This window comes from Sus scrofa, chromosome 8 (genome assembly GCF_000003025.6).
Source record: "Sus scrofa isolate TJ Tabasco breed Duroc chromosome 8, Sscrofa11.1, whole genome shotgun sequence".
Classification (NCBI taxonomy): Eukaryota; Metazoa; Chordata; class Mammalia; order Artiodactyla; family Suidae; genus Sus; species Sus scrofa.
The window spans coordinates 71,501,391-71,529,200 of NC_010450.4; the positions used below are offsets into that span (position 1 = coordinate 71,501,391).

The 27,810-nt window shown below is 43.5% G+C and overlaps 1 protein-coding gene and 1 long non-coding RNA gene across 2 annotated transcripts in view; one reads left to right on the forward strand and one right to left on the reverse strand.

Moving 5' to 3' along the window:
* On the forward strand, positions 299-27,325 carry LOC106504695. Its single transcript, XR_002346715.1, has 4 exons — positions 299-620; positions 12,919-13,044; positions 26,511-26,639; positions 27,063-27,325. It is a non-coding gene; the product is annotated as an uncharacterized LOC106504695 (long non-coding RNA).
* The window catches only part of PPEF2 (protein phosphatase with EF-hand domain 2), a 36,105-nt gene continuing 26,777 nt past the window's right edge, over positions 18,483-27,810 (reverse strand). Inside the window, 5 exon segments of the mRNA XM_021101456.1 lie at positions 18,483-19,138; positions 22,345-22,432; positions 23,438-23,601; positions 24,706-24,774; positions 24,777-24,811. Of these exon segments, the coding sequence (XP_020957115.1) occupies positions 18,885-19,138; positions 22,345-22,432; positions 23,438-23,601; positions 24,706-24,774; positions 24,777-24,811 (610 nt within the window). The 3' untranslated portion in view covers positions 18,483-18,884.

Genomic DNA, 27,810 nt, shown 5'->3' on the forward strand with positions numbered 1-27,810 from the left:
TGAACAAGCTATCTTGGATTTTAATTTTTTTTTTTTTTTTTTTTTTGTATTTTTAGGACCCACGGCGTATGGAGGTTCCCAGGCCAGGGGTCTAATCGGAGCTGTAGCTGCCAGCCACAGCCATAGCCACAGCCACAGCCACAGCCAGATCCGAGCTGCGTCTGTGACCTACACCACAGCTCACCGCAACCCCAACTCCTTAACCCACGGAGCGAGGGCAGGGATCAAACCTGCAACCTCAGGGTTCCTAGTCGGATTTGTTTCTACTGCACCACGACGGGAACTCCTAAGCTGGCTCAGATTCACCTGGGGGAGATTTAACCCTCTGTAGGGGGCAGAATAATAGTCCTCCCCCAGAACGTCCAGACCCTAATCCCGGGAACCTGAGAACAATGTGTCACCATCAAAAAGGACTTTGCAGGTGTAATTAGGTTAAGGTCATTGAGATGTTGATCGAGTTCTGCATGATCCAGATGGGCCCAATATAATCACCTTAAAGGTAGAGGAGGAGGTCCGAGTGAGGTGACGTGAGGAGGTCTCCATCCACCTTCACTGGCTGGGAAGACGGAGGAAGGGGCCGTGAGCTGACGAATGGGGGCGGCTTCTAGAAGCTGGAAAGGGTAAGGAAACAGATTTTCTCCTGGAACCTCCAGAAAGGAAGCCAGCCTTGCTGAGACCTGTGTGGGATTTTTGCCCTCCTGGGCAGTAAGAATAAATTCATGTTGTTTTAAGCCACTAGGTTGGTGGTAACTTACAACAGCGGGAGTAGGAAATAAATATTCCACCTCTAAGTTCTGGGACCCCCATCCTGGGTGATTCTGATTCAGCAGGTTTTCCAAAGCTGGTATTTGTCCAGGCGTGGAGAACCCTGCTTAGAATATGGCTTTCAATCCATTTAGGAGAAGTCTTTAAAATGCTTTATTGATAAAAAGGGTGTTTTTTTTGAGTTCCCATTGTGGCTCAGTGGTTAACAAATCCGACAAGTATCCATGAGGTTACAGGTTTGATCCCTGGCCTCGCTCAGTGGGTTAAGGATCTGGCGTTGCTGTGAGTTGTGGTGTAGGTCACAGATGTGGCTTGGATCTGGCGTGGCTGTGGCTGTGGCTGGCGGCTGCAGCTCCAGTTGGACCCCTAGCCTGGGAACCTCCATATGCCTTGAATGCAGCACCCCCCAAAAAAAAGACGAAAAAAAAAAGTGTTTTTGTAGTTTTGTCTTTGGAGAACTCATTTTTCTATAGCATGTCCAAACAGTACTTCTGTGATAGAGGAGAGTGGTGACAAAGTGACCTGGAAACCCACAAATCAGGTTTTAAGCCATACTCTTTTAAGCAAATTTGGCAAAATTTGTTATCACTTGGCCAATTTCTGCTGTACTTGAGATCTGCTTCATGGAACAGTTAATTCCAAACTTTTCTCGCACATGAAGAGATGAATTTTTGGAATTCTCTGTTCTAGTGACAACACGTCTTCCTCGACCCTCTCCCTTTGGGCTGGGTCAGCAGGCCAGGGCTCCCCCCATGCCAGCGGCCTTGGTTCTGTGCCCAGGAGAAAATCCTCCTCACTGGTGGGGTAAACCCACTCACCTGACTACAGCTTCACTCCTCCTGCTTTGCTCAGACCCAAGTGTTGACATTTCGTCATTAAAAACCTTGGAATCTTATGTTTTGCAGTGACCCTAACTCCAGCCTCTTGTTAAAATTTTTGCTCTGATTCAGGTCTGAACAAATCGAAACAAACCTCTGGGGTAGAGGTTTTTGACACGGCCACTTGTGAGACTCCCTTTGGCTGAGGCGTCTGGGGGACCGTGTGGGATCTCAGTTCCCAGCCCAGGAATGAACACGGGCCATAGCGTCCTAACCCCTAGATCACCAGGGAACTCCCTAGACTTTTGAAGAATTGTTGACTTTCTGATTGCATGGAAGGGAGGGGGGCAACACGCAGGTGTCACTATCTTTTAAAAACCTTGCCTCCCCAGATAATTCTAATTGTAGAGAACCACGTTTAAAGGTACTTGAAGTTCCCGTTGTGGCTGAGTGGTAATGAGCCCAGCTGGTGTCCATGAGGATATGGGTTTGATCCCTGGCCTTGCTCAGTGGTTTAAGGATTCGGCATTGCAGGACAGGCACCCCAGTGTTCAAGTCTATTTATTTATTTATGCATGCTTTTTAGGGCCGCATCTGTAGCATATAGAAGTTCCCAGATTAGGGGTCAAATTGGAGCTGTAGTTGCTGGCCTGCACCACAGCCATGCCAGGTCCGGGCTATGTCTGCGACCTACACCATAGCTCACAGCAACACCGGATCCTTGACCCACTGAGTGAGGCCAGGGATCGAACCCTCAACCCCATGGTCCCTAGTCGGATTCGTTTCCCCTGCGCCATGATGGGAACCCCTGAAAGCGCCTTTTTAAAAAAACTTTTAAATTCTAAGATGTACATAGCATAAAATCAAGCATTTTAACCATTTAAAGTACAGTTCAGTGGCATTAGTTACGTTCACATTGTTGTAAGACCTAACCATTCATCTCCAGAACTTTTTCATCCTCCCACACGGAAACTCGTACCCTGACTGGGCTTTAAAACAAGGTCTTGAGGTGAATTCATATGCACATAAAACGTAAGAAGCTCTGGTGTGGGGCATTTCCGGCACTAGATCCTGTGTTAAATTTAATCATAGTTTACTATGCAGTGGACAGTGTGCTAAGCAGTCTTGCTCATTTGTTTCATCTCATTTAATCCTCCCAGCAACCTTCTGGGTAGGTGCTATCACGAACCCCACTTGACAGATGGGGAAGCAGTTCTGTAATCAGTTTGCACTGTGGGTATCACTTAGCATCTGCGATTCTGGAGCATAGGCTTTCCTGCCTCTGCATGTCCCTCTGTGCCCAGAAAGAGCCCACCTGCGTGCTTGCACCTGAGGACATGTATTGAGGGAGAAAGATGCCCAGATGTGTCGAGTGAAAAAGTACAATCAGATCCCACTGCAAGTAAATCCTGATTTCCGTGGTTTTCCACAATTCAGGCATCTAGTAAAGAGACAGAGAATCTGAGACTGGACTTTCAGAGCCTTATTTTTTGTTTCTCCAGAAACTTTGCTCTTTTTTTTTTTTTTTTTTTTTTTTTTTTTTTGTCTTTTTGCCTTTTCTTGGGCCACTCCCGCAGCATATAGAGGTTCCCAGGCTAGGGGTCGAATCGGAGCTCTAGCCACCGGCCTACGCCAGAGCCACAGCAACTCGGGATCCGAGCCGAGTCTGTGACCTACACCACAGCTCACGGCAACGCCGGATCGTTAACCCACTGAGCAAGGGCAGGGACCGAACCCACAACCTCATGGTTCCTAGTTGGACTCGTTAACCACTGTGCCACGATGGGAACTCTGAAACTTTGTTCTTAACCAAGATTTTCTTTCCTTTTTTAAGCATTTCAACTCATCCTATGTCACTCTTTCAGAACCTTCTGGAACAGGCCAGAAGGTTGTACAGGAAGTGCCTTTGGGGGATTCTGCGCTGGGTAGAGTGGGGTGGCCAGGCTCACTGCTCTCTTCCCTGTCACCATGTGGTTTCAGGGCTCAGCATGACTCAGGGGAACACACCCCGGAAGGCCCGACTTGGAAGGTGACTCAGGACCCCTGACCAGTCTCCCTTGTTCACACGGACATTTACAAAACCCCAAACCTTTTATAATTAGATGAGATAAATCTCCTATAAGGAAGAAAAACACAAGGGAAAGTTCCATGGAAAACACCTGAAATTGCCTGACTCTTGTTAACAACTGGGAAGTCAGGTGTGGCCATTTGGCCATAATAGGTGCACAGCTGGACAAGGCCTTGTCCTTCCAGAGACTGAGCACCTTGAGGGCATCTCTAGTCATTAAAAAGTGCTTGAGGAGTTCCCACTGTGGCTCAGTGGGTTAAGAACCTGACATAGTGTCCGTGAGGATGCAGGTTTGATTCCTGGTCTCACTCAGTGGGTGAAGGATCCAGTGTTGCCACGAGCTGTGGCGGAGGCCAGCAGGTGAAGCTCCAAGTCGACCCCTCGCCTGGGACCTTCCATGTGCTGCAGATGCAGCCGGAAAACGAAAAAGTTCCTTGAAAATTACACAAACCAAGACCCAAGCTTCTTAAAGATTACTCAGAATGACTTACTGGTCAAAGATCAATTAGACGAATGGGTCTCAACTTTGGCCGCTTAGTGGAATCAATCACTTGTGAAGTTCTTAAAAAAAAAAAAATCCTAGGAGTTCCCTGGTGGCCTAGCAGTTAGGGATTCTGCATTGTCACTGCTGTGGCTAGAGTTTGATCCCAGGCTCTGGAACTTCTGCATGCTGAGGGCAGGGGGCAGCCCTCACCCCCCAAAAAAATCCCTATGCGAAGACCCACACCTAGAGATTTTGACTTAATTGGTCTGGGGTGATCCCTAGGCATTGATAGTTTTAATGTACATCCAGGGTTGAGAAATAGAGCTAAAGGAAGGCTAGCTGTCCCATCATTTTTGTATTCTCAGTGCTTAGCACGTTATAAATGTTTAAGGAACATGGGTGTGAATAAATGAACTAGTGTTATCACATAAACTACTATTAGCACTCGGACAGGCAGGGATTTCAAAAGATGCTTCTATATGGTCCTCTCGTTTAAAATCCATGACTCCCCTGGAAAATACTGTGCAGTGTGATGCCCTTTACAGATGAGAAAACTGACGCTTAATGAGATGGGGTGATTTCCCCTCCCAAATCCCACAAACACCGATAAGGAACCGTTTATTTCACTCTTGGCCACTCGGAAATTTAACGACTGCTGTGATTCTCTCTGACTCGAGTTCTGTCCTGAGAAGGTTTCTGTGATGGTTGTGCTTTGGCCAGTATGTCATTTATTCCTCCCACCCTGCCGCTGATGTCTTAATTTTAAACGATGCTTATAGAAACATTCAAGCACAAAAAAATAAAAAGAGTAGTATAGTTAGCTCATGTAATCATCATCCAGCTTCAACAATGAGCAGCTCAGGGCCAGTGTGATTTCACACACTGCCCCTCTATCTTGAAACGATTCCCAGTAAACATTTCAGTATATTCCTCTAAGGACTTAAAAACAAAATAACCTCAATATCATTATCATGCCTAAGCAGTTAACAGTAATACCTTAATATCATCAAATCCCCAGTCTGTATTCATACATATCTAATTATCTTTTTTTTTTTTCCAACAGTTTCTTTGATCCAAATAAGTTCTGTATGTTGTAGTTGCTTGATAGGGCTCTTAAGCCTTTCCTAAAATTTTTATTTTTATTTAAGCATAGTTGATTTACAAGGTTGTGCCAACTTCTGCTGTATAGCAGTGACCCAGTCATATGTGTATAATACATATACATACATGGTTTTTCTCCTGCTTTGTTCTTAAGCCTTTTTTTTTTTTTTTTTTTTTTTTTTTGGTCTTTTAGGGCCACACCCATGACATATAGAGGTTCCCAGGCTAGAGTTCAACTCAGAGCTGTGGCTCCAGCCTCCATCACAGCCACAGCCACACAGGATCTTCAACCCGCTGAGCGAGGCTAGGGATCAAATCTACATCTTCAGAGATACTCAATCAGATTCGTTTCTGCTGAGCCACGATGGAACTCCCTTTTTTTTTTTTTTTTTGTCTTTTGTCTTTTTGTTGTTGTTGTTGCTATTTCTTGGGCCGCTCCCTCGGCATATGGAGATTCCCAGGCTAGGGGTTGAATCGGAGCTGTAGCCACCGGCCTACGCCAGAGCCACAGCAACTCGGGATCCGAGCCGCGTCTGCAACCTACACCACAGCTCACGGCAACGCCGGATCGTTAACCCACTGAGCAAGGGCAGGGACCGAACCCGCAACCTCATGGTTCCTAGTCGGATTCGTTAACCACTGCGCCACGACGGGAACTCCGGGAACTCCCTTCTTAAGCCTCTTTTAATCTGAGGGATTCCCCTTCATCTCTTTTTATTTGTCTCCTTGTCATTCATTTGTTGAAGAACCCAGGTCATTTGTCGTGTGGATCCCAAGTCTGGGTTTTATTGACTGTCACCTCCTTTTGTCATTGAACACACTCCTCTGGGCTCTGTAGCACCTAGTACTTAATAGGGAGATCCAGAAGTTTGATCAGATTTGGGCTGGATTCTGCCCTCTGCCCCAAACTCCCTCCTAGATGCTGGAAAGATTTTGCCTAAAGGTAGAAATTCTGGAAGGAAAATCGTGGGTCCAGGCTTGACAGCTAATACACGTAAACTCATGGCCTGGAGGTAAGGCGTGACCCTGCCTGCAATGTGCCCAGCTGCTGCCCAGAGGACCCCTCTGCCAACTCAGGATCCAGAGTCAGCCTGGCTGTTGGTGAAACAGCCTCTGTCCACTGGTGCTGAATACAAACTTGGAGACAGAGTTTAGGGTGAAGGAGAAAAACATAGCTTTATTGCTTTGCCAGGCAAAGGGGGACCACAGCAGGCTAATGCCTTAAAAACTGTGCCTACCCCACCCCCCAATTGGGAAGAATTGTGAGGAGTTTTATAGTAAAAAGGAGAAAAACAGGGTTTCAGATAGGAGTCAGGATTGGGACAAACATGCATTCTTCTTTCTTTGGGGGCATCTTAGTCATCAAAGCTGGAGTCAGGTGATCTCGGCATGATTATGATGGTGTTCTTCTGGATTCTTGCCTAGAATAACTACTTGCAAAAAGGGCATATGGATCAGGGATTAGAACAACTAGGAAAGTTCCTGAAAAAATCATGGGCTAACAATCTTTAACCCACAGGCAATTATACTCAAGGTTCCCATCTTTAGTTTATGGGTGGTTGTGTTTCGGGTGCAATTAAGCCAGGTAGAAGGACAAAGAAGGACTCTCAGCTGTTCAGTTTTCAAGTATTCATTTCTAAAAGAAGCATAAGAAATCTAACTTTTCTTTTAGGTGTATAAGATGCCTACCTCATTATGTGTATTTCTTGAGGGGGACCCAGGACTGTGCCCCAAAGCTGTGCTATTGTTGCTTGACTCTTCCTCCCTGATCTCTGGATCCCCTTCCTTCCCTGATCAGCAACTGTCTGAATCTGCCCTTTGGATCTCAGGGAAGGTCGTGGAGGCTGAATGAGGCCCATTTTCCAAAAACAAGGAATGGGGGACACAAAAGCCTTTTGTGCCCAGGAGCCCCCAGGGCCCTGCTCAGTTACACAGTCTCCCGCCTCCACCTCTCTGTGTTTGCACCGCTCCCTTCCTGATTCCCACCACCTGGCACAGGAATTCTCTGGGGACTTTTCCAGAACTCGGAAATCTGTGTTTTCCCGAGAACAGATAACATGTAGCAAGTTGGTGATGAGGGATCAGGATTTTCTAGCAGCAGCAGTTATGATGCAGAGCACTGGCCGAGAGTGACCTCTAGTGGCTCTCAAAGTAATTTACTTTAATGCCTTAGATTGTCAATGTTGAGAGTTACCTATTGCTGGATAACCAATCACCCCAAAAGTTAGTGATTTAAACAACAATAGCTATGTTATTTCTCAAGTCTGGGTTAACTGGGCTCAGCTGGGTGATTTTTTCCACTCCATGTGTTACCTGGGGTGGCTGCCATTGGCTGAGCTGAAACATTTAGCAAACCTGTGTTCAATCGCAGGTGTGTTTCTGGTGGTCTTTGGTATTGACAACACAAAAAAATCTATTGATAGGGTTTCAAATTCCCCATTTTTACTAACCTTTAAGAACTATGGCTCAGTGGTAACGAACCTGACTAGTATCCATGAGGATGCAGGTTCAATCCCTGCCTTTGATCAGTGGGTTAAGGATCTGGATCCCCATTGCCGTGAGCTGAGGCGTAGGTCACAGACAAAGCTCAGATCCCGTGTTGCTGTGGCTGTGTAGGCTGGCAGCTGTAGCTGGGCAACTTCCATATGCAGCAGGTGTGGCCCTAAAAAGACAAAAACTACCACCATTTGTTAAGTTTTGGTATAGCAATAAAGAAGAATAGCCACAATTATCTGAAAAAGCTATTAAAATACACCATCCTTTTTCTATGTCTGTGTGAGGCTGGATTTTTAAAAAATATATCAGCCCACAAAATGTATAATGGCAGATACATTTATTTACCATCAATTTTGTTTTGATAATGCACTGTGGTTAAGCAGGGTGTCGCCCCTGAGGGAAGCTGGGTAGTAGAATCTCTCTGCATTATCTTTCAACTTCCTGTGAGTTGCAAGATAAAAAATATTAACATAATAAGCATAGTTTTTATTTAAAAACAGTTTATAAGCATCTGAAATATCCCTCATGTTAACATAAGCATAGTTTTTATTTAAAAACAATTTATAAGCATCTGAAATATCTCATATTAACATAATAAGCATAGTTTTAACTTTAAAATAATTTATACACATCTGAAATATCTCCGTGTCAGTTTCTAATACAGAAAACATCAACAGCTGCCACCCACATTCACAAAAGCTCTCCGGGACCTTCAATAATTGTTAACAGCATAAGAGGATCTTGTGATCAAGAACTTCGGGAATCACTGCAATAAAAGGGAGAAAGTGGGGATGCACATGAGAAATACTGTGGCGTAGATGAGAAAAGTGGCAACGGAGGAGTAAGAAGGGTCCTATTCTGGATGTTTTGAAGATAGAGTCAAGATTTGCTGAAGGATCGGTTGTGGGAAACAAGAAAAAGGGGTTTTTGGCTGTTTTGCATATGGAAACTAGTGGAATGAAACTGACACTGCATCAGATAGGAACGATCATAAGAGGAATAGATTCAGGAGGGAAATGTAAGGCGCTTATTTTGGAAAGGTTAAGTTTTTTTTGTTTTTTTTTTGTTTTGTCTTTTTGTCATTTCTTGGGCCGCTCCCACAGCATATGGAGGTTCCCAGGCTAGGGGTCGAATCGGAGCTGTAGCCACCAGCCTATGCCAGAGCCACAGCAACGCAAAATCCGAGCCACATCTGCAAACTATACCACAGCTCAGTGCAATGCCGGATCCTTAACCCACTGAGCAAGGCCAGGGATCAAACCCGCAACCTCATGGTTCCTAGTCAGATTTGTTAACCACTGCACCACAACGGAAACGCCTGGAAAGGTTAGGTTTTGATTTGCCCATTAAATATCCAAGTGGAGAAGTGTATGTGTTTAATCTGATTACATCAGTCTTTCTTGGGTCTGTTAATAATACTATCTGGGGGCGTTTGGCAGTTTCTTCACTAAATCTTAAAATATTAGGTTCCTGAATTGGCCTCTAATATTTACAGTTAGACTAGTGCAAATAGCAGTTAATGTCTTGCTGAATAATCACCCTTCGCTATGGAAGGGAAATCAGTTAGCTAAGCAGTATTGGAGCCTGGCTGCACCTTAGAATCACCAGGGGAGCATTTAAAACCTTCCGACAGCATGGCCTCTTATTCCGAGATTTTTATTCAATTGATCTGGAGTGGGGCCACAGGCAGCCTACGTTTTAAAAGTTCCCCAGATGATTTTCATGAGCAGTTAAGGCGAAATCACTGGATTAGAGGCATGATGTGGCTGTTTCTTCCACAATTTAAAGTTCCTCTGATTTATTTTTTCCCTTGTATGTATTTGTTTTTTTGGCTGTAGCATGCAGCTGTTTGATGTGGGATGTCAGTTCCCGGGCCAGGGAATGAACCTAGGCCACAGTGGTGAAAGTGCTGAGTCCTAACCATTAGACCACCAGGGAACTCCCTAAAGTTCCTTCTAAATGAGGGAGTTCCTGTTGTGGCTTAGCAGTTAACGAAACTGATGAACATCCAGGAGGATGAGGATGACTCTGAGGCTTCAGAATAACTCAGGAGAGTTAGAGTCCCGGGGCTTTACTCTGTACAGGAATATGCTGTGAAGAGCGGCCTATGAAGGCCGACGGCCTCTCCAACCCAAGGTAAGGGGGGCGCTTACACGGGCCAAAGTCACAGAACCTCACAAGGGAAAATGAGGGGGATCAGTTTAAACAAGTCCTTGGCTTGTCAGTTCAAGGTTGGTGGGTTGTAGTGGAGCTTGGAGGTTGAGGGCTGAGCTCAGAGTGCGTTTTTTTGTTTTGTTTTTTGTCTTTTTGCCTTTTCTTGGGCCGCTCCCGTGGCATATGGAGGTTCCCAGGCTAGGGGTCAAATCGGAGCTGTAGCCACCGGCCTACACCAGAGCCACAGCAATGCAGGATCCGTGCCGCATCTTCGACCTACACCACAGCTCAGGGCAACGCCGGATCCTTAACCCACTGAGCAAGGCCAGGGATTGAACCCGTAACCTCGTGGTTCCTAGTCGGATTCGTTAACCACTGTGCCATGACGGGAACTCCCCAGAGTTCTTTCTTGAGTCTAGATTGCAGAGTCACAGATTCCTATCTGCTGTCCTGCTCACTATGACCAGGGTTCGGCCAGGCGGTGCTCTGCCGCCTTCCTCCGGGCCCTCGCTCTTGGCTGTCTTACACCTTCAGGCTCTTGTTCTATTTGCACACTCCAGGCTCAGAGAAAATGTCCTTTCTCAACGTAATGAATTAATAGGGGGTTAGCTTTAAATTTTTTCTTTTTTTGTCTTTTTAGTGCCACACCCGCAGCATGTGGAGGTTCCCAGGCTAGGGGTCCAATTAGAGCTACAGCTGCCAGCCTACACCACAGCCACAGCAACCACGCAGGATCCAGGATGCATCTGTGACCTACACCACAGCTCACAGCAACACTGGATCCTTAAGTCACTGAGCGAGGCCAGGAATCGGACCCGAAACCTCATGGTTCCTAGTCAGATTCGTTAACCACTGAGCACAGGAATTCCTCACATACTTTATTTGAGCTGTTTTCACAAGATATGTCAGACATATATAATTGCGAGTTCATTGGTATACTTGCTCTCCCAGTTAATAAGTCAGGCCAGGTACATGCATGGATCATGTGTAAACTAAAATCCCTGAACTTGTCTCTGGATTGTATTCACTAATGGAAATCCAGACTTTTCTGGAGTAGTTTTCCAGGAAGCAAGATGTGTTCATTTTCTATGCTGTGAAACAAATGATTACAAACTCATGGGCTTAAAACAACACATTTATTTTTATTTTATTATTATTTTCAAAATTTTTTATTTTTTGTCTTTTTTGCCATTTCTTGGGCCACTCCCATGGCACATGGAGGTTCCTAGGCTAGGGGTCGAATCAGAGCTGTAGCCATCGGCCAACGCCAGAGCCACAGCAACGCGGGATCCGAGCCGCATCTTCGACCTACACCACAGCTCACAGCAACGCCGGATCCTTAACCCACTGAGCGAGGCCAGGGATTGAACCTGCAACCTCATGGTTCCTAGTCGGATTCATTAACCACTGCACCACGACGGGAACTCCTAAAACAACACATTTATTATCTCACAGTTTTTGTGGGTCAGGAGTCTGGACACAGCTTCATGGGATCCTCAGCTCGGGGTCTCACCAGCCCGCAGTCAAGGTGTTGGCCAGGCTGCATTCTCACCTGGAGGCTCAACTACACCTGCAAGATTCTGCTTCCAGAATAATTCAGGTTGTTTGCAACATTTATTTCCTTGGACGTTCTCATCGTGGCTCAGTGATAACGAACCCTGACTACTATCCATTAGGATGTGGGTTCCATCCCTAGCTTTGCTCAGTGGGTTAAGGATCATGCATTGCTGCAAGTTCAGACCTGGTGTTGCCATGGCTGTGGTGTAAGCCAGCAGCTGCCGCTCCAATTAGAACCCATCCTGGGACCTTCCATACACTGAAGGTGCAGCCCTAAAAAAAATGTATTTCCTTGGATAGCTGGAGGCCCTGGCTTTTGGAGCCATCAGCTGGGAGCTGTCTGCAGGTCCTACAGGTCATCCAAATTTCCTTGCTGTGTGGGTTTTCTCTACATGGCTGCTTGTTTCCTCAGACCAACAAAGAATCGCCTGCTCTATGCTGCTGACACGGCATGTTATATCATGTGAAGTAATCACAGGAGTAACACCTCATCACCTTTGCCACACTCCACTGATCAAAAGCAAGTCACAGGTCCTGCCAGAACTTACAGGGAGGGGATTCAGACAAAGGCGTGAAGCAGGCCCAGAAGCAGGCCGTCATTGGGGGCCAGGGCCACCTAACAAAGAAACAGGGCAAGAGAACCAGGGGTTACTTAGAGTCAAACCAAATAGATGCTCTTGTCCTGAAAAAAACTGGAAAAGGCACGGGCAGGAGCCCTGGACCAGGGATTCTGGTCTTAACTAGAGCACATGTGCATCTGGACCTCAATTTCCATACTTGGCAAATAAAACGAGGTACCGGAAATACTAATCAAAGAAGTGTATATTAAAATAGCATGGAAGCGCCATCGTTCGCCTTGAGCAAAAATTAGAAATGACTGCCCTCTAAGTTCATGAGTTCATGGTGAAACTAGGATGCTCAGTTCTGAAAAGCTACCTGCCATTAAAATGTTCACACCTGTGATGATTAGATTGATTTTTTTTTTTTTTTGGTCTTTTTAAGGCCACACCTGCAGTCTATGGAGCTTCCCAAACTAGGGGTGGAACTGGAGCTGCAGCTGCCAGCCTACACCACAGTAACAGCAATGCAGGATCTGTGCCACATCTGTGACCTACACCACAGCTCATGGCAATGCTGGATCCTTAACCCACTGAGCAAGGCCAGGGATCAAACCTACATCCTCATGGATACTAGTCAGATAGATTCATTTCCACTGAGCCACGATGGAAACTCCCACACCTGTGATGATTAATTTTATGTATCAACTTGGCCCTGGGGCACCAAGATATTTGGTTAAACATTACTTCTTGGTGTATCTGGGGGTTGTTTCTGGATGAGCCTAACACTGGCATTAGTGTAGCACAGCAGACTGCCCTCCTCAGTGGCCGGGGGGTGGGGGGCATGAATCTCAGCTAACCCATTGAAGTCCTGAATAGAATAAATGGCTGAATAAGACAAAATTCTCTGCTTGACAGTTTTTAAGCTGGGACATCAGTCTTGTCCTACCTTCAGACTCAGACTGGAAGCCCACCATCAACTTCCCTGCATCTGCAGATTGCTGACTGAAAAAGAGATTGGAACGTCTCAGCCTCCATAATCACGTGAGTCTTACAGGACGTCTATTTATTTATTTTTTTGTGAATTGTGAGACTTTTTTTATTTTTCCTTCTGCAATTTTCCCATCATGATATAAAAGTAAAAATAAAATCCATGTCCAATTTGTTATATGTCATCTGAGAATGGCAGGTGCCCCTCCCACCTCTGTCCAGTGGTGATCAGCCCATTACCCCAGGTGACCTGGCTTGTGCATGTGGACATTTGCACAGATGACAACGCTTCCCATGAAACTGCTGTTTCATCCATTTTGACCAAGGTTAATGGTAGTTTCTTTATTGGTAACGAAACTGACCAAACAAAAATCTTTTCTCCCTCAGCAGCTTCTTCACTTTCTCTGTTCCTTACTGCCCCTCCGATCACCTTTCAATGGACTCTAAAACACGGAGCATCACAGGGTGGTTCAGGACCATAGAGAACATGAGGAAGGGGGCACTTGAAATGCAGGAGAGGGGGAAAGATGATTCTGGAATTGTTGCTGGACAACTTTCACTAAAAGGACATACTATTTTTATTTTTAAAGTATACAGTTCATTTTATTTTAGTGTATTCCCAGTTGTGCAATGAACCAAAATTTGTTTAGAACATTTTCCTTATCCCATAAATAAACCTCATACCATGAGCTGTTCAATGCCCCAGGCCAGACAACTACTAATTTACTTTCTTTTTGTTTTTTACTTAATTTTATTACATGTATGAGTGTACAAGAATCATCACAACCAAACCCTACAGCATGCCCATCCCAAACCCTCAGTACATCCCCCCCCCCTCAATCTGTCTCCTTTGGAAACCATTAAGTTTTTCAAAGTCGGTGAGTCAGTATATGTTCTGCAAAGAAGTTCATTGTGTCCTTTTTTTAGGTTCCACATGTAAGTGATAGCATTTGATGTTGGTGTCTCATTGTCTGACTGACTTCTCTTAGCATAATAATTTCTAGGTCCATCCATGTTGCAAAAATGCCGTTATTTTGTTCCTTTTAATGGCTGGGTAATATTCCATTGTGTATATATGTACCACATCTTCTTGATCCACTCCTCTGTCAATAGACATTTAGGTTGTTTCCATGTCTTGGCTATTGCAAATAATGCTGCAATGAACATTGGAGAACACGTGTCTTTACGAGTCATGGTTTTCTCTGGATAGATGCCCAGGAGTGGGATTGCTGGATCAAATGGCAATTCTGTTTTTAGTTTTCTGAGGAATCTCCATATTGTTTTCCACAGTGGTTGCACCAATTTACATTCCCACCAACAGTGTAATAGGGTTACTTTTTCTCCACACCCTTTCCAGCACTTATTTTTTATAGACTTTTTGATGATGGCCATTCTGGCTGGTGTAAGGTGGTATCTCATAGTGGTTTCGATTTGCATTTCTCTAATGATGAGTGATGTTGAACATCTTTTCATGTGTTTTTTGGCCATCCATATGTCTTCTTTGGAGAATCGTCTGTTTAGATCTTCAGCCCATTTTTTGATGTGGTTGTTTGTTTTTTTGGTATTGAGCAGTAGGAGGTGTTTATGTATTTTGGAGAGTAATCCCTTGTCCGTTGCTTCATTTGCAAAGACTTTCTCCCATTCTGTGGGTTGTCTTTTTGTTTTGTTTAGGGTTTCCTTTGCTGTGCAGTTTTAAGTTTAATTAAGTTCCATTTGTTTATTTTTGCTTCTACTGTTATTACTCTAAGAGGTGGATCTGAGAAGATGCTGCTGTCGTTTATGTCAGAGTGTTTGGCCTATGTTTTCCTCTAAGGGTTTTATAGTATCTGGTCTTATATATAGGTCTTTAATCCATTTTGAGCTTATTTTTGTGTATGGTGTCAGGGAGTGTTCTAATTTCATTCTTTTACATGTGGCTGTCCAGTTTTCCCAGCACTACTTATTGAACAAGCTGTCTTTTCTTCATTGTATATTCTTGCCTCCTTTGTCATAGATTAGTTGACTGTAGGTGCGTGGGTTTAATTCTGGGCTTTCTATCCTGTTCCACGGATCTATATTTCTATCTTTGTGCCAGTACCATACAGTTTTGATGATTGTTGCTTTGTGGTATAGTCTGAAGTCAAGGAACCTGATTCCTCCAGCTCCATTTTTCTTTTTCAGGATGTCTTTGGCTATGCTGGGTCTTTTGTGCTTCCAAACAAACTTTAAAATATTTTGTTCTAGTTCTGTGAAAAATGTCCTTGGTAATTTGATAGGGATTTCATTGAATCTGTAGATTGCCTTGGGTAGTATATTCATTTTGATAATATTGACTCTTCCAATCCAAGAGCATGGTATGTCTTTCCATCTATTTGTGTCATCTTTGATTTCTTTCATCAGTGGCTTATAGTGTTCAGAGTACAGGTCTTTTGTCTCTTTAGGTAGGTTTACTCCTAGTATTTTATTCTTTGGATGCAATGGTAAGCAGATGGCTTCCCTAATTTCTCTTTGTGATCTTTCATTGTTAGTATATAGAAATGCAGTCAATTTCTGTGTATTAATTTTGTATCCTGTGACTTTGCCAAATTCATGGATGAGCTCTCATAGTTTTCTGGTAGAGTCTTTAGGATCCTCTGTATAGTATCATGTCATCCGCAAATAGTGGTAGTTTTGCTTCTTCCTTTCCAATTTGCATTCCTTTTCTTTTTCTTCTCTGATTGTCATGGCTAGGACTTCCAAAACTATGTTGAAGAGTAGTGGCGAGAGCAGACATCCTTGTCTTGTTCCTGATCTCAGTGGGAATTCCTTCAGTTTTTCATCATTGAGAATGATGTTAGCTGTGGGTTTGTCATATATGGCCTTTATTATGGTGAGGTAGGTTCCTGCTATGCCCACTTTCTGAAGGGTTTTTTTTTTTAATCAGAAATGAGTGCTGGATTTTGTCAAAGGCTTTTTCTGTGTCTATTGAGAGGATCATATGGTTTTGATTCTTCAGTTTGTTAATGTGCTGTATCACACTGATTGATTTGCAGATATTGAAGAATCCTTGCATCCCTGGGATAAATTCCACTTGATCATGATGTATGATCCTTTTAATGTATTGTTGGATTCAGTTTGCTAGTATTTTGTTGAGGATTTTTGCATCTACGTTCATCAGTGAAAATGGCCTGTAATTTTCTTTTTTGGTGGTATCTTTGTCTGGTTTTGGTATCAGGGTGATGGTGGCCTCATAGAATGAGTTTGGGAGTGTCCCTTTCTCTGCAATTTTTTGGAATAGTTTCAGGATAGGTGTTAGCTCTTCTCTAAATGTTTGATAGAATTTGCCTGTGAAGCCATCTGGTCCTGGACTTTTGTTTGTTGGAAGTTTTTTCATCACAGTTTCAATTTCAGTTCATGTGATTGGTCTGTTCATCTTTTCTATTTCATCTTGGTTTAGTCTTGGAAGATTGTACTTTTCTAAGAATTTGTCCATTTCTTCTAGGTTTTCCATTTTATTGGCATATAGTTGCATATAGTAATCTCTTATGATCCTGTGTATTTTCTGTGATGTCTGTTGTTACTTCTCCTTTTTCATTTCTCATTGTATTGATTTGAGTCCTCTTTTTTTTCTCTTGATAAGTCTGGCTAAGGGTTTATCAATTTTTTTGATCTTTTCAAAGAACCATCTTTTAGTTTCATTGATCTTTTCTATGGTTTTCTTCATTTCTATTTCATTGATTTCTGCTCTGATTTTTATGATTTCTTTCCTTGTACTTACTTTAGGTCTTGTCTGTTCTTCTCTCTTCCAGCTGCTTTTGATGTAAAGTTGGGTTGTTTATTTGAGCTTTTCTTGTTTCCTGAGGTAGGCTTGTATTGCTATAAACTTTCCTCTTAGAATGGCTTTTGCTGCATCCCATAGGTTTTGGAGTGTCGTATCTTGTCATTTGCTTCTAGGTATTTTCTAATTTTCTCTTTGATTTCTTCAGTGATCCATTGGTTGTTTAGTAGCATGTTGTTTTGTCTCCACGTGTTTGTGATTTTTGTAGTTTTTTTCTTGATGTTGATTTCCAGTCATACAGTATTGTAATCAGAAAAGATGCTTGATAGGATTTCAATTTTTTTTCAAGTTACTGAGGTTTGATTTCTAGCCCAGGATGTGATCCATCTTAGAGAATGTTCCATGTGCGCTTGAGAAGAATGTGTATTCTGTTGCTTTTGGATGGAATGTCCCATAAATATCTGTTAATGGTCTAAAGCTTCATTCAGGGCCTGTGTTTCTGTATTGATTTTTCTGTCTGCAGGACATATTTTTATAAACATTTGACAAACAAATCCCCTTTCTTTGTTTTATTTTCTTTTTCTTTCTTTCTTTTTTTTTTTTTTTTTTTTTTGTCTTTTGTCCTTTTTAGGGCTGCACCTGTGGCATATGGACGTTCCCAGCCTAGGGGTCTAATCAGAGCTATAGCCACCGGCCTATGCCACAGCCACAGCAATGCCAGATCTGAGCCGCGTCTGTGACCTACACCACAGCTCGTGGCAACGCTGGATCCTTAACCCACTGAGCAAGGCCTCGTGGTTCCTAGTCGAATTCTTTTCCACTGTGCCATGATGGGAACACTGGAATCCCATTTCTGAGAGTCTATCCTAAGAAAATGTATAATTCAAAAGATTTTTATGAGGAGTTCCCACTGTGGCTCAGTGGTTAACAAACCCAACTAGCATCCATGAGGACAAGGGTTCAGTCCCTGGCCTTACTCAGTGGGTTAAGGATCTGGCTTTGCCGTAAGCTGTGGTGTAGGTCACAGACAAGGCTCAGATCCCATGTTGCTGTGGCTGTGGTGTAGGCCAGGAGCTGTAGCTCAGATTAGACCCCTAGCCTGGGTACCTCCATATGCTGCAGGTGTGGCCCCAAAAAGACCAAAAAAAAAAAAAAAGATTTTTATGAACAAAGCTATATGCACGAAGTTGTTAACTGCAATGTTATCTATAATAATAAAAAAGTGGAAACAATGCACATGTTTAACAGCTGGAGACTGGCTATATTATATTGCATCCATTTGAAATTATGCAGCCATTAAATGAATAACCATGAAGACTATGTAGCAACAGAGAGAGATGGTATAGGTCACAGATGCAGCTTGGATCTGCATTGCTGGCTGTCGTGTAGGCCAGCAGCTATAGTTCTGATTAGACCCCTGGCCTGTGAATTTCCATGTGCTGTGGGTTGGGCCCTAAAAAAAAGCAGAACATTAAATTATATAAGCATAATAGTTATAATAAGCAAAAGTAAATACTGAAAAGAATCCATATGTTTGGGTCATGGGATTACACCATATTTTATAACTTTACCAGTAAGATATTATAAAAACAATAAGTAGGAGTTCTTGTTGTGGCTCAACAGTAACAAACCTGACTAGTACCCATAAGGACCTGGGTTCAATCCCTGGCCTTGCTCAGTGGGTTAAGGATCTGGTGTTGCTGTGAGCTGTGGTATAGGTCACAGATGCAGCTTGGATCTGCATTGCTGGCTGTCGTGTAGGCCAGCAGCTATAGTTCTGATTAGACCCCTGGCCTGTGAATTTCCATGTGCTGTGGGTTGGGCCCTAAAAAGCAATAAAAGTAAAAACAGTAAATAGTATTCAGTGGAAACAATGAAGGGGCTGAATTATCAGGGGTTCTTAACTGGGATAGACTTCAGAATTTTAAAATATTTACACCTGGGTCCTACCTGGCAAAAATTCTGAGATGGGGCTAGGGCACCTATGTATTTCAAAATATACACACACTGTAACCTCACCCTTTATCCCCAAATATACAGGTGCATATGGGTAGGCCAGCTCTCCGCATAAAGTTCCATAGCTCAATGGAGAATAAGGGAAATGTTCCTGCAGTGAGCCTGGCATCACATCCAAGACACCTTGGAGACCAGGCTGGCCTTAGTGTGCGCCAAAGCTGCTGTGGTCACCACTGCTAATGCTTGTGGCTTGAGGGCAAGCTGAGGCATCGGCCTCTGAGCAGGATTGCTCCACAAGGCGGAAGGCCTCCAGGAACTCATTGACATCAATGCGGCCGTCCTTGTTGAAGTCGATGCTTCGGGCGAGGTCACAGATGCAGTCGTCTGTGACATCAGTGTTCATGTGAGCGCTGAACAGCTTCCAAATCTGCCTGAACTCGTCCAGTGAGATGAACCCTTATCAGAGACAGCAAGTCACTTTAGTGAGTCAGTCTAGTATTCAGTTCTCATTTCCTCTGACATTCTTGCAAGGACACCTGCTCCCTACTGTTCAAGAAAGACACCTAAGGCCTAGTCTCCCAAGAAGATCTCATTTAAACCACTTAATCACCAGATCACAGCTGGGAGCAATTTTTGCTCCTCTCTTTCTAGGGACATTTGGAAATGCTTTAAGACAATTACGATTGTCATGACTGGGGTGCAGGTAGGGTGTTACTAGCATCTAGCAGGTAAAGGCCAGAGAGGCTATGAAGCATCCTAGCAGGTACAGGGTGGGGCCCCAAAGAAAGAATTACTCAAGGCAAAATGTAAGTAGTGCCATTGCTGAGAAACCCTGCAGTAAATCATCCTAAACACATGCTTATTTATTCTGTGTACAAAAAGCCTTTGGACCTATGTATCTGTGGGCATTTGATTTTTTTTTTCTTTTTGTCTTTTTAGGGCTTACACCCATGGCATATGGAAGTTCCCATGCTAGGGATTGAATTGAAGCTGCAACTGCCCCCCCACACCACAGCCACAGCAACACCAGATCCTAGCTGTGTCTGCAACCTACACCACAGCTCACAGCAATGCCAGATCCTTAACCCTTGAGTGAGGCCAGGGATCAAACCCACGTCCTCATGGATACTAGTTGGGTTCTTCACCTGCTACTACAATGAGAACTCATTTGATTTTTTTATGAGGGTTCCAAGACCATTCAATGGTAAAATAATAATTTTTCAACAGATGGTAGGGGACAACTGGTTACCCACAGGCAAAATTGAAGCTAGACCCCTACCTTGCATTACGAACAAAAATTAATTCCCAGTGGATCAAAGACCTAAGAGCTCAAACTGTTAAAGTTCTTGGATGAATACAAAGGTGTTAATCTTTGCGACCTTCAGTTACACAACGTCTTCTTAGATATGACACCAAAAACACAAACGACAAAAGAAAAAAGATAAATTGGACTTTTTTTTAAATTAAAAAAACTTTTGTATATCAGAAGACACTACAAAGAATGTGAAAAGATAGCCCATAAAATCAGAAAAAAATATTTGCAAATCGTATATCTGATAACGGCCCAAATTCTAAAATATATAAAGAACTCTTATGACTCAGTGATAAAAAGACAACGCAGGAGTTCCATTGTGGCTCAGTGGTAATGAACCTGACTAGTATCCATGAGGAATGGGTTCAATCCCTGGCCTTGGATCCCCACCCTTGCTGAGTGGGCTAAGGACCCAGCATTGCCGTGAGCTGTGGTGTAGGTCACAGACGTGGCTCAGATCTGGCGTGGCTGTGGCTGTGGTGTAGGCTGGCAGCTGCAGCTCCAATTACACCCCTAGCCTGGGAACCTCCATATACTGCAGATGCTGCCCTAAAAAGCAAAACAAAAAAAACTCAATTAAAAGACAGGTAAAGAATTTGAATAGACATTTTTCCAAAGAAGATATACGAATTTCCAACAAGCACGTGAAAAGATGCTCAACACCATTAGTTACTAAGGAAATGCACATCAAAACCATCATGAGGTATTTTACACCTAGTAGGATGGCTATAAAATATTTTCCAATGGAAAATAACAAGTGTTGGTGAGGATGTGGAGAAACCGGAACCCTCCTACATTGTCAGCAGGAATGTAAAATGATATAGCCCCTGCGGAAAAATTGTTTGGCAGTTCCCCAAAAAGTTAAACATAGTTTTACCACATGGCCCAGCAGTTGCACTGCTGGGAATACATCCAAGAGAAGTTAAAACATATGTTCACACACAAAGTTGTAATTGAATGTTCGTAACAACATTATTCATAACAGCCAAAAGGTGGAAACCATCCAAATGTCTATCAGTTGATGAAAGCATAAACAAAATGTGGCATATCCATAATGGAATATTATCCAGGTCTAAAAAGAAATAAAAAACGGATCCATGCTACAACATGGGTAAACCTTGAAAACAGGCTAAGGAGCCAGACACCAGAGGCAGTATGTCAGACAATCCTGTTTCTATGAGATGTCCAGAACTGGCAGATTCATAGAGACAGAGAGCAGGCTAATATTCTCCAGGGACTGGTGGAGAAGGAGCAGGGAATGGGGATTCACTGCTAATGGGCACATCTTTTTAGGTGATGAAAATGTTCTAAAATTAGATGGTGATAATAGTTACACAAGCTTGCATATACACCAAAAAAAGCACAGAGCTGCACATTTTATTTTTTTGTTTGTCTTTTTAGGGCCACACCCATGGCATATGGAGCTTCCCAGGCCAGGGGTCAAACCACAGCCTCAGCCACACGGGATCCAAGCCGCATCTGCAACCTACACCACAGCTCACAGCAACGCCAGATCCTTAACTCACTGAGTAAGGCCAGGGATCGAACCCAAATTCTCATGGATACCAGTTGGATTTATCGCTGCTGAGCCACAATGGGAACTCCAGAACTGCACAATTTAAATGGGCAAATTGTATGGTATGTAAATTATATCTCCAAAAAAGTGATAATATTTGAAAAGGCCATTGGATCATTGAGAAAGCAGGCTGAAGGTATACAGAACCTCCCTGTACATTTTTTGTAACTCCTCGTGAATCTAATTATTTAAACATTTTACAAATTTAAAAATAATACTTTGGGAGTTCCCACTGCAGTACAATGGGACTGGCAGCATCTCTGCAGTGCCAGGGCATCGGTTTGATCCCCCACCCGGCAAAGTAGGTTAAGGATCCTGCCTTGCCATGGCTGCTGCGTAGGTTGCAATGGCAGCTGGGGTCTGATCCCTGGCCTGGGGACTCCATATGCTGCAGGGCAGTCAAAAATAACAACAAACAAACAAAACAAAAAAACCTTTAAAGAGGTTTTTAGACTGCAAAAGCCTTTCTTCTGTTCTAGATACTCTTCATTCCTTTGGTGGCTGTCTTGATAGAACGATAAGGGACATCAGAGCTAATAATAATTCTCTAAGACATTCTCATCAGTTTGTCTTCATTCTTCTCCATCCAACCCCTCTTCTATGTGAACAGCTCATATTGCACAAGTATTTTCCTAGTTTCTGCCTTTTTTCAAGCATCACCACTAATTTTGCTCTGAAAGGGCTTGAGAGCTAAATAATCAGCAAGGAGACTAAAAGGGAGGAGGTCAAAGGCTTGTTAGGTGTCGGAAGTGACAGGACAATGAGCGCCTTTACCTGAATGATCACTGTCTATGATCCTAAAAATCGTCTCCAAGTTGGATCGATTTCGGTATAGCGTTTCCAGCAAACTTGACTGTATGTTCTGCAAGAAAAAACTCATTTTCCTTCTATCTCTTGTTTCTCTTAGGTTTAGGCTTCTCCTAATGTATAATCGACACACAATCAACCTTAACAATAAGACTCTTGAGAGAACCTAAAGATGTTTTCCGATTCCCCTCACCCCCACCCCCTTCGGCCTACCAAGTACTCTAATGGTTTAAGCAGTACCTCGCCCATGGTGAATGTTCTAAAATTGACCATGGCAATGGCTGCACAGATCTGCAAAGGTACTAAAACCCACCAACCTCTACATTTTAAATGGATGACCTGCATGATACATGAATTATATTGCAAGAAAGCTTTTTTTTTTTTTCTTCTTTTCTAGGGCCGCTTCCCATGGCATATGGAGGTTCCCAGGCTAGGGGTCGAATAGGAGCTGTAGCTGCCAAGCCTATACAATGCGTCATCCGAGCCGCTTCTGCAACCTACACCACAGCTCACAGCAATGCCAGATCCTTAACCCACTGAGCAAGGCCAGGGATCGAACCTGCAACCTTGTGGTTCCTAGTTGGATTCGTTAACCACTGCGCCACGACGGGAACTCCAAGAAAGCTTTTTTTTTTTTTTTTTTTTAAAGCCCAGAACCCAAGGTGCCACATACATTACTCACACGTAATTACTAAACAAATACCTTTTGACGTGTGGGAAGCAGCCTTGCATCAAGGAAGTCAGACCTGGGTTTGAATTCCAGTTCTAACACTTAAAAGCTCTATTATCCGAGGCAGGTATCTAAAACCTGTGAGGGATGTTCTCTTGGGTTATGGTGCTGCTAATTATCTCTACCTCCAGGGGTAGTTTTGAGGATAAATCCAGGCAACATAGGTAGGTCACGGAACACAAAGTCTAACACATAGAAATGCCATAAGTGGTTGTTCCATTCATCTTCCCTTTGGGGTGCTCAACATTTGGTTGTTTCTGAATCAGGGTTCTCTGTAAGGGGCTATCCAGTCCCCAGTAGGCCCTCATCCACCGTTTTTCACACCCTTACCTCGTGGCTCAGCTGTTTTTTGGCCATGTTCCCCAGCCAGGCCTTGTATTCCAGCTTGTTATCCAGTGAGCTGTTCACCAGCTGTGGCCTCAGCATCCGCCAGGGTAGCCCCAGATGCAACACAGACTCCACGGCCACTGCCCAGTCACTCAGTGTGATTAGACCTGTAAGAAAGAGCTAACCTGTTGCCTCATCACCTATAATTCTGGTTTCCTGCCCAACAGCACTCACTTTTTTTTTTTTTTTTTTTTTTTTTTGTCTTTTTGCCATTTCTTGGGCTACTCCCGCAGCATATGGAGGTTCCCAGGCTAGGGTCGAATCAGAGCTGTACCCACCGGCCTACGCCAGAGCCACAGCAACGAGGGATCCGAGCCACATCTGTGACCCACACCATGCTCATGGCATCGACGGATCCTTAACCCACTGAGCAAGGCCAGGGATGGAACCGCAACCTCACGGTTCTTAGTGGATTGTTAACCACTGCGCCACGACGGGAACTCCAGCACTCAGGTTTTTATCCTGAAATTCTTTTATCTGTAAGTAATAGACATGCTGTCACTGTTTTTGTTGGTCATGGTAGAAATGGCTAGAAAGTAGGACTGCCACCTGAAATACAGGACGGCCAGCAGATCTGAATCTCAAACAGACCTCAAAGCATAAGTATGTCCCAAATATGGCATGGGACATACTTATATTGAAAAACTATTTCTTGTCTTCTGTAATTCTAGGTTTTTATTTGCCAAATCTGGCAATATTACTGGAAGTGGCACAAGAGTCTGGTAAACAATATAAAAACATATATTATACATGTATCTAAATCTATAAATAGACACCCGTATATACTCAGCCTTGGTTGTTTCTGTGTGTATAAAAAGATAGTGCTATGGCTTTATGACAGTTACGGCTATTTTTAGGAGGGCTGCGTGGAATCGATGTCTGCTAGACATTCCACTGAGTTGAGAAAAGACAAAATTTCCAACTTGGATGATAGAGCATTCAACAGAGTGGCACACACTTCATGGTGAGAAACCAAATCATTGATCTTTGTTATTCTTTCGTTCTCCTCTTGTAACCCATTTCCTGTCAACTTTTGCCTACTTCTGGCTTTGTCCCTCTTCCCTTGACTCCATCAAAGAGGTCTTCTGATGATTTGGTCCTTCACCAAATATTTATTTGCTAATGGCTGTGAGACAGAGTGGTTTTTTTTGTTTTTTTTTTTTTTTTTTTTTGCCAGCTTCTTTATGAATATTTTACTCGTTTAGTCTTACCAGTGTCATCTTTATCATGCTTCTTAAATTCAACAAGAAGATCTGAGGAATGGGCAAAGAACTTTTCCGCAGGGCTCTCAGAGCTGACTCTTCTACTCTGCTAATCCTGGGACAGGAGATGAAAAAGAACATTTTTAGGGAGTTCCTGTGGTGGTTCAGCGGTAATGAATCCCACTAGTATCCATGAGGACAGGGGTTTGATCCCCGGCCCTATTCAGTGGGTTAAGGATCCGGAATGGCTATGGCGTAGGCTGGCAGCTGCAGCTCTGATTCGACACTGAGGCTGGGAACTTCCATATACTGCAGGTGCGGGCCTAAAAAGACCAAAGAAAAGAAAAGAAAAGAAAAAGACAATGAACATTTTAAAAAATTAGCAGAGGTGTTCCATTATGGCTCAGTGGTTAACGAATCCAACTGGGAACCATGAGGTTTTGGGTTCGATCCCTGGCCTTGCTCAGTGGGTTAAGGATCCAGCGTTGCTGTGAGCTGTGGTGTAGGTCACAGACTCGGCTTGCATCCCCATTGCTGTGGCTCTGGCGTAGACTGGCGGCTACAGCTCCGTTTAGATCCCTAGTCTGGGAACCTCCACATCCCGAGGGAAGGGGCCCTAGAAAAGGCAAAAAGACACACACAAAAAATTAGCAGAGAAGAAACAGTCGTGGGTTTTTACTCCACTTCTCTCTCTCTTAACATCTCAAGCTCCCAAGAGCTCTCAGGTTTTGAGGAAAGAGCTGCATCTCTTCTTTCTCCCCAATGCTCCCTGCTTTGCTGGGTTGTGCACAGGTAAGATGGGTCTGGGGAAAGCTGCTGCCCTTCCAGTGCAGACAGTGGTTACAGCAGAAGTTCTAGAGAAACACCTCCTTTGCGATAAAGTTATCTCATTACACGTACTCATTTTCTCCCTCTGCAACATAGGGACAAAATGGTACCTAGCTCATAGGATTATTGTGAAGATGAAGTAAATTCACATAGAGCACTTGGAAGAAACCTGGCACCTAGAAAGCCTTCACAAGTGAGATCTGTTATAATCATATGCTCTCCTTGTAATTTATTATGTTAAACAGTTACAAGGCAGGATTTATGAATACCAAAACAACCCTCATTTAGTTTCCTTCTTCTTACTGGGTCAACAAATAATGCTGGGTGCAGTACTCAGCCCCAAAGAAATGTTCAATAAATATCTGTAGTTGGATGAACAAGAATATAAAAAGAGACAAAAGGTAAGTGTATTCTTTGTCCTGTGTCCTTGAGGAAGCAGCCATTCTATAAATGATGACCAGATAACCTATCTTTTCAAGTGCTAAAAGTTAAAAAAAAAAAAAACAAAAAACAGAGTTCTTGTCATGGCTCAGCAGAAATGAACCCGACTAGTCTTCATGAGGATGCAGGTTGATCCCTGGTCTCACTCAGTGGGTGAAGGATCCAGCATTGCTGTGAGCTGCAGTGTGGGTCACAGATGCGGCTTGGATCTGGCATGGCTGTGGCTGTGGTATAGGCTGCAGCTGTAGCTCCGATTCAACCCCTGGCCTGGGAACTTCCCTTAAAAAAAAAGTTGTAATCGTGATGAAATTCTTCCTTGAAGTTTAAAGTACTTAGCATGATAGACCCCCCAGAAAAGTGTGAGCTACCTAAAGCTCACCCCAAATTTCATAGATGTGTGAGTGTATGTACTTTTCTAGAGAGTTCATTGCTTTTTATCAGAGGCTGTAGGAAGTATACGACTCCTCAGAATTTAAGAACCACTGGTTTGGCAAAGCATTTAAACTATTCTAGTAAACTGTGTTCATGGATGGTTTATCCCGCAGGGCTGGAGTATAGCAACGTCCTTGAAAACTGCCTAGTTGCACAGGGCTCTCTGCCCCGACATCAAGCGGCACATAGCACATATTGAGCTCCGCGTGGATCATCTGGTTAATTCTCCAACACCCACTGAGGTAGGTTCCACTGTTAGGCCCATTGCTGTGTCACTAGCCCAAGGCCACAGAGCTAATAAGGGGTGGGGCCAGGAATCACTCTCGACAGGTGGACTCCAGGCTGGCGAAAGTATTATCAGGAACGGATTTAAACCAAAAGTAAATGGATTCTGAATGAGGGTTCCTCTAGGAAAAACATGGTCTTGAGTTTATGGACACTGAGGCATCAATGATGGTTGGTCAAAGACACTTCCCCCACTTCCTTCTTAGTTCTCCGTTATGGTCCGGAAAGCTGAAGTTGTTGGACAAGTGACTTCTGGGTAAATCAGGGCATGTTATATTTGCTTTAATGCAATCAATGAATATATCAACAAGCTGAGTGCTCTGTAAATACGGCATTAAATACGTTAGTTATACGATTCCCCACAATGATTTCTTTTGTAGTGACGACACCTAAATCTCACATGGAGTCATGGCATTCTACGTGCCTGGGAGATTCTAGATGCCCTGGAGATTCTAGTTTGGGAAGGCTGGCATGAGGCTCTGATAGCTGATTTTTTAATAAAGCTCCAGAGACGATTCTGCTGCATAGTAGGTTTGATTATCATCTGATGAGTTTCGATTTTCATGTAATACTTCTTTTTGAGTGATGCTGGCCTTGACTGTGTCATCACTTGAGTGTCTAATAACTCTTGAGTCTTCAATAATTCTAGAGCGATTTAAAATAATGCACTTTTATAGCATGCACACAAGGCAGATGCTCAGTATCACTGGGTTCTTTTCCCACTAGATCTATGCTTTGTTTTGATTTATCATTTAGTTTGTCTGATAATTAAAGAAGCTTTGTTCAGCAGCACTACAACAGTATCCTTTAGCAGCTTATATATACACTGGGGCCATCTTCTCGTGGGAGGCAGTATCGTAGAGTTATTAAGTATGTGGGTTCTGACATAAGACTGCCTGGGTCAAGGCTTAACTTTCACCCCTTATTAGCTGTGTAACCAATGGCCAGCTGATTTGACCTCTGTTCCATAATTATCTCAACTAGAAATCTGAAATTTGCAACACTGTGTATATTTCATCAGTTCATTGAGAAACAATATATGAATTCTTTATAACAACTCTTAGGGTGAGGTCCCTCGTAGCTCAGTGCATTAAGGATCCTGGTGCTGTCATTTCTGTGGCTCTGGTT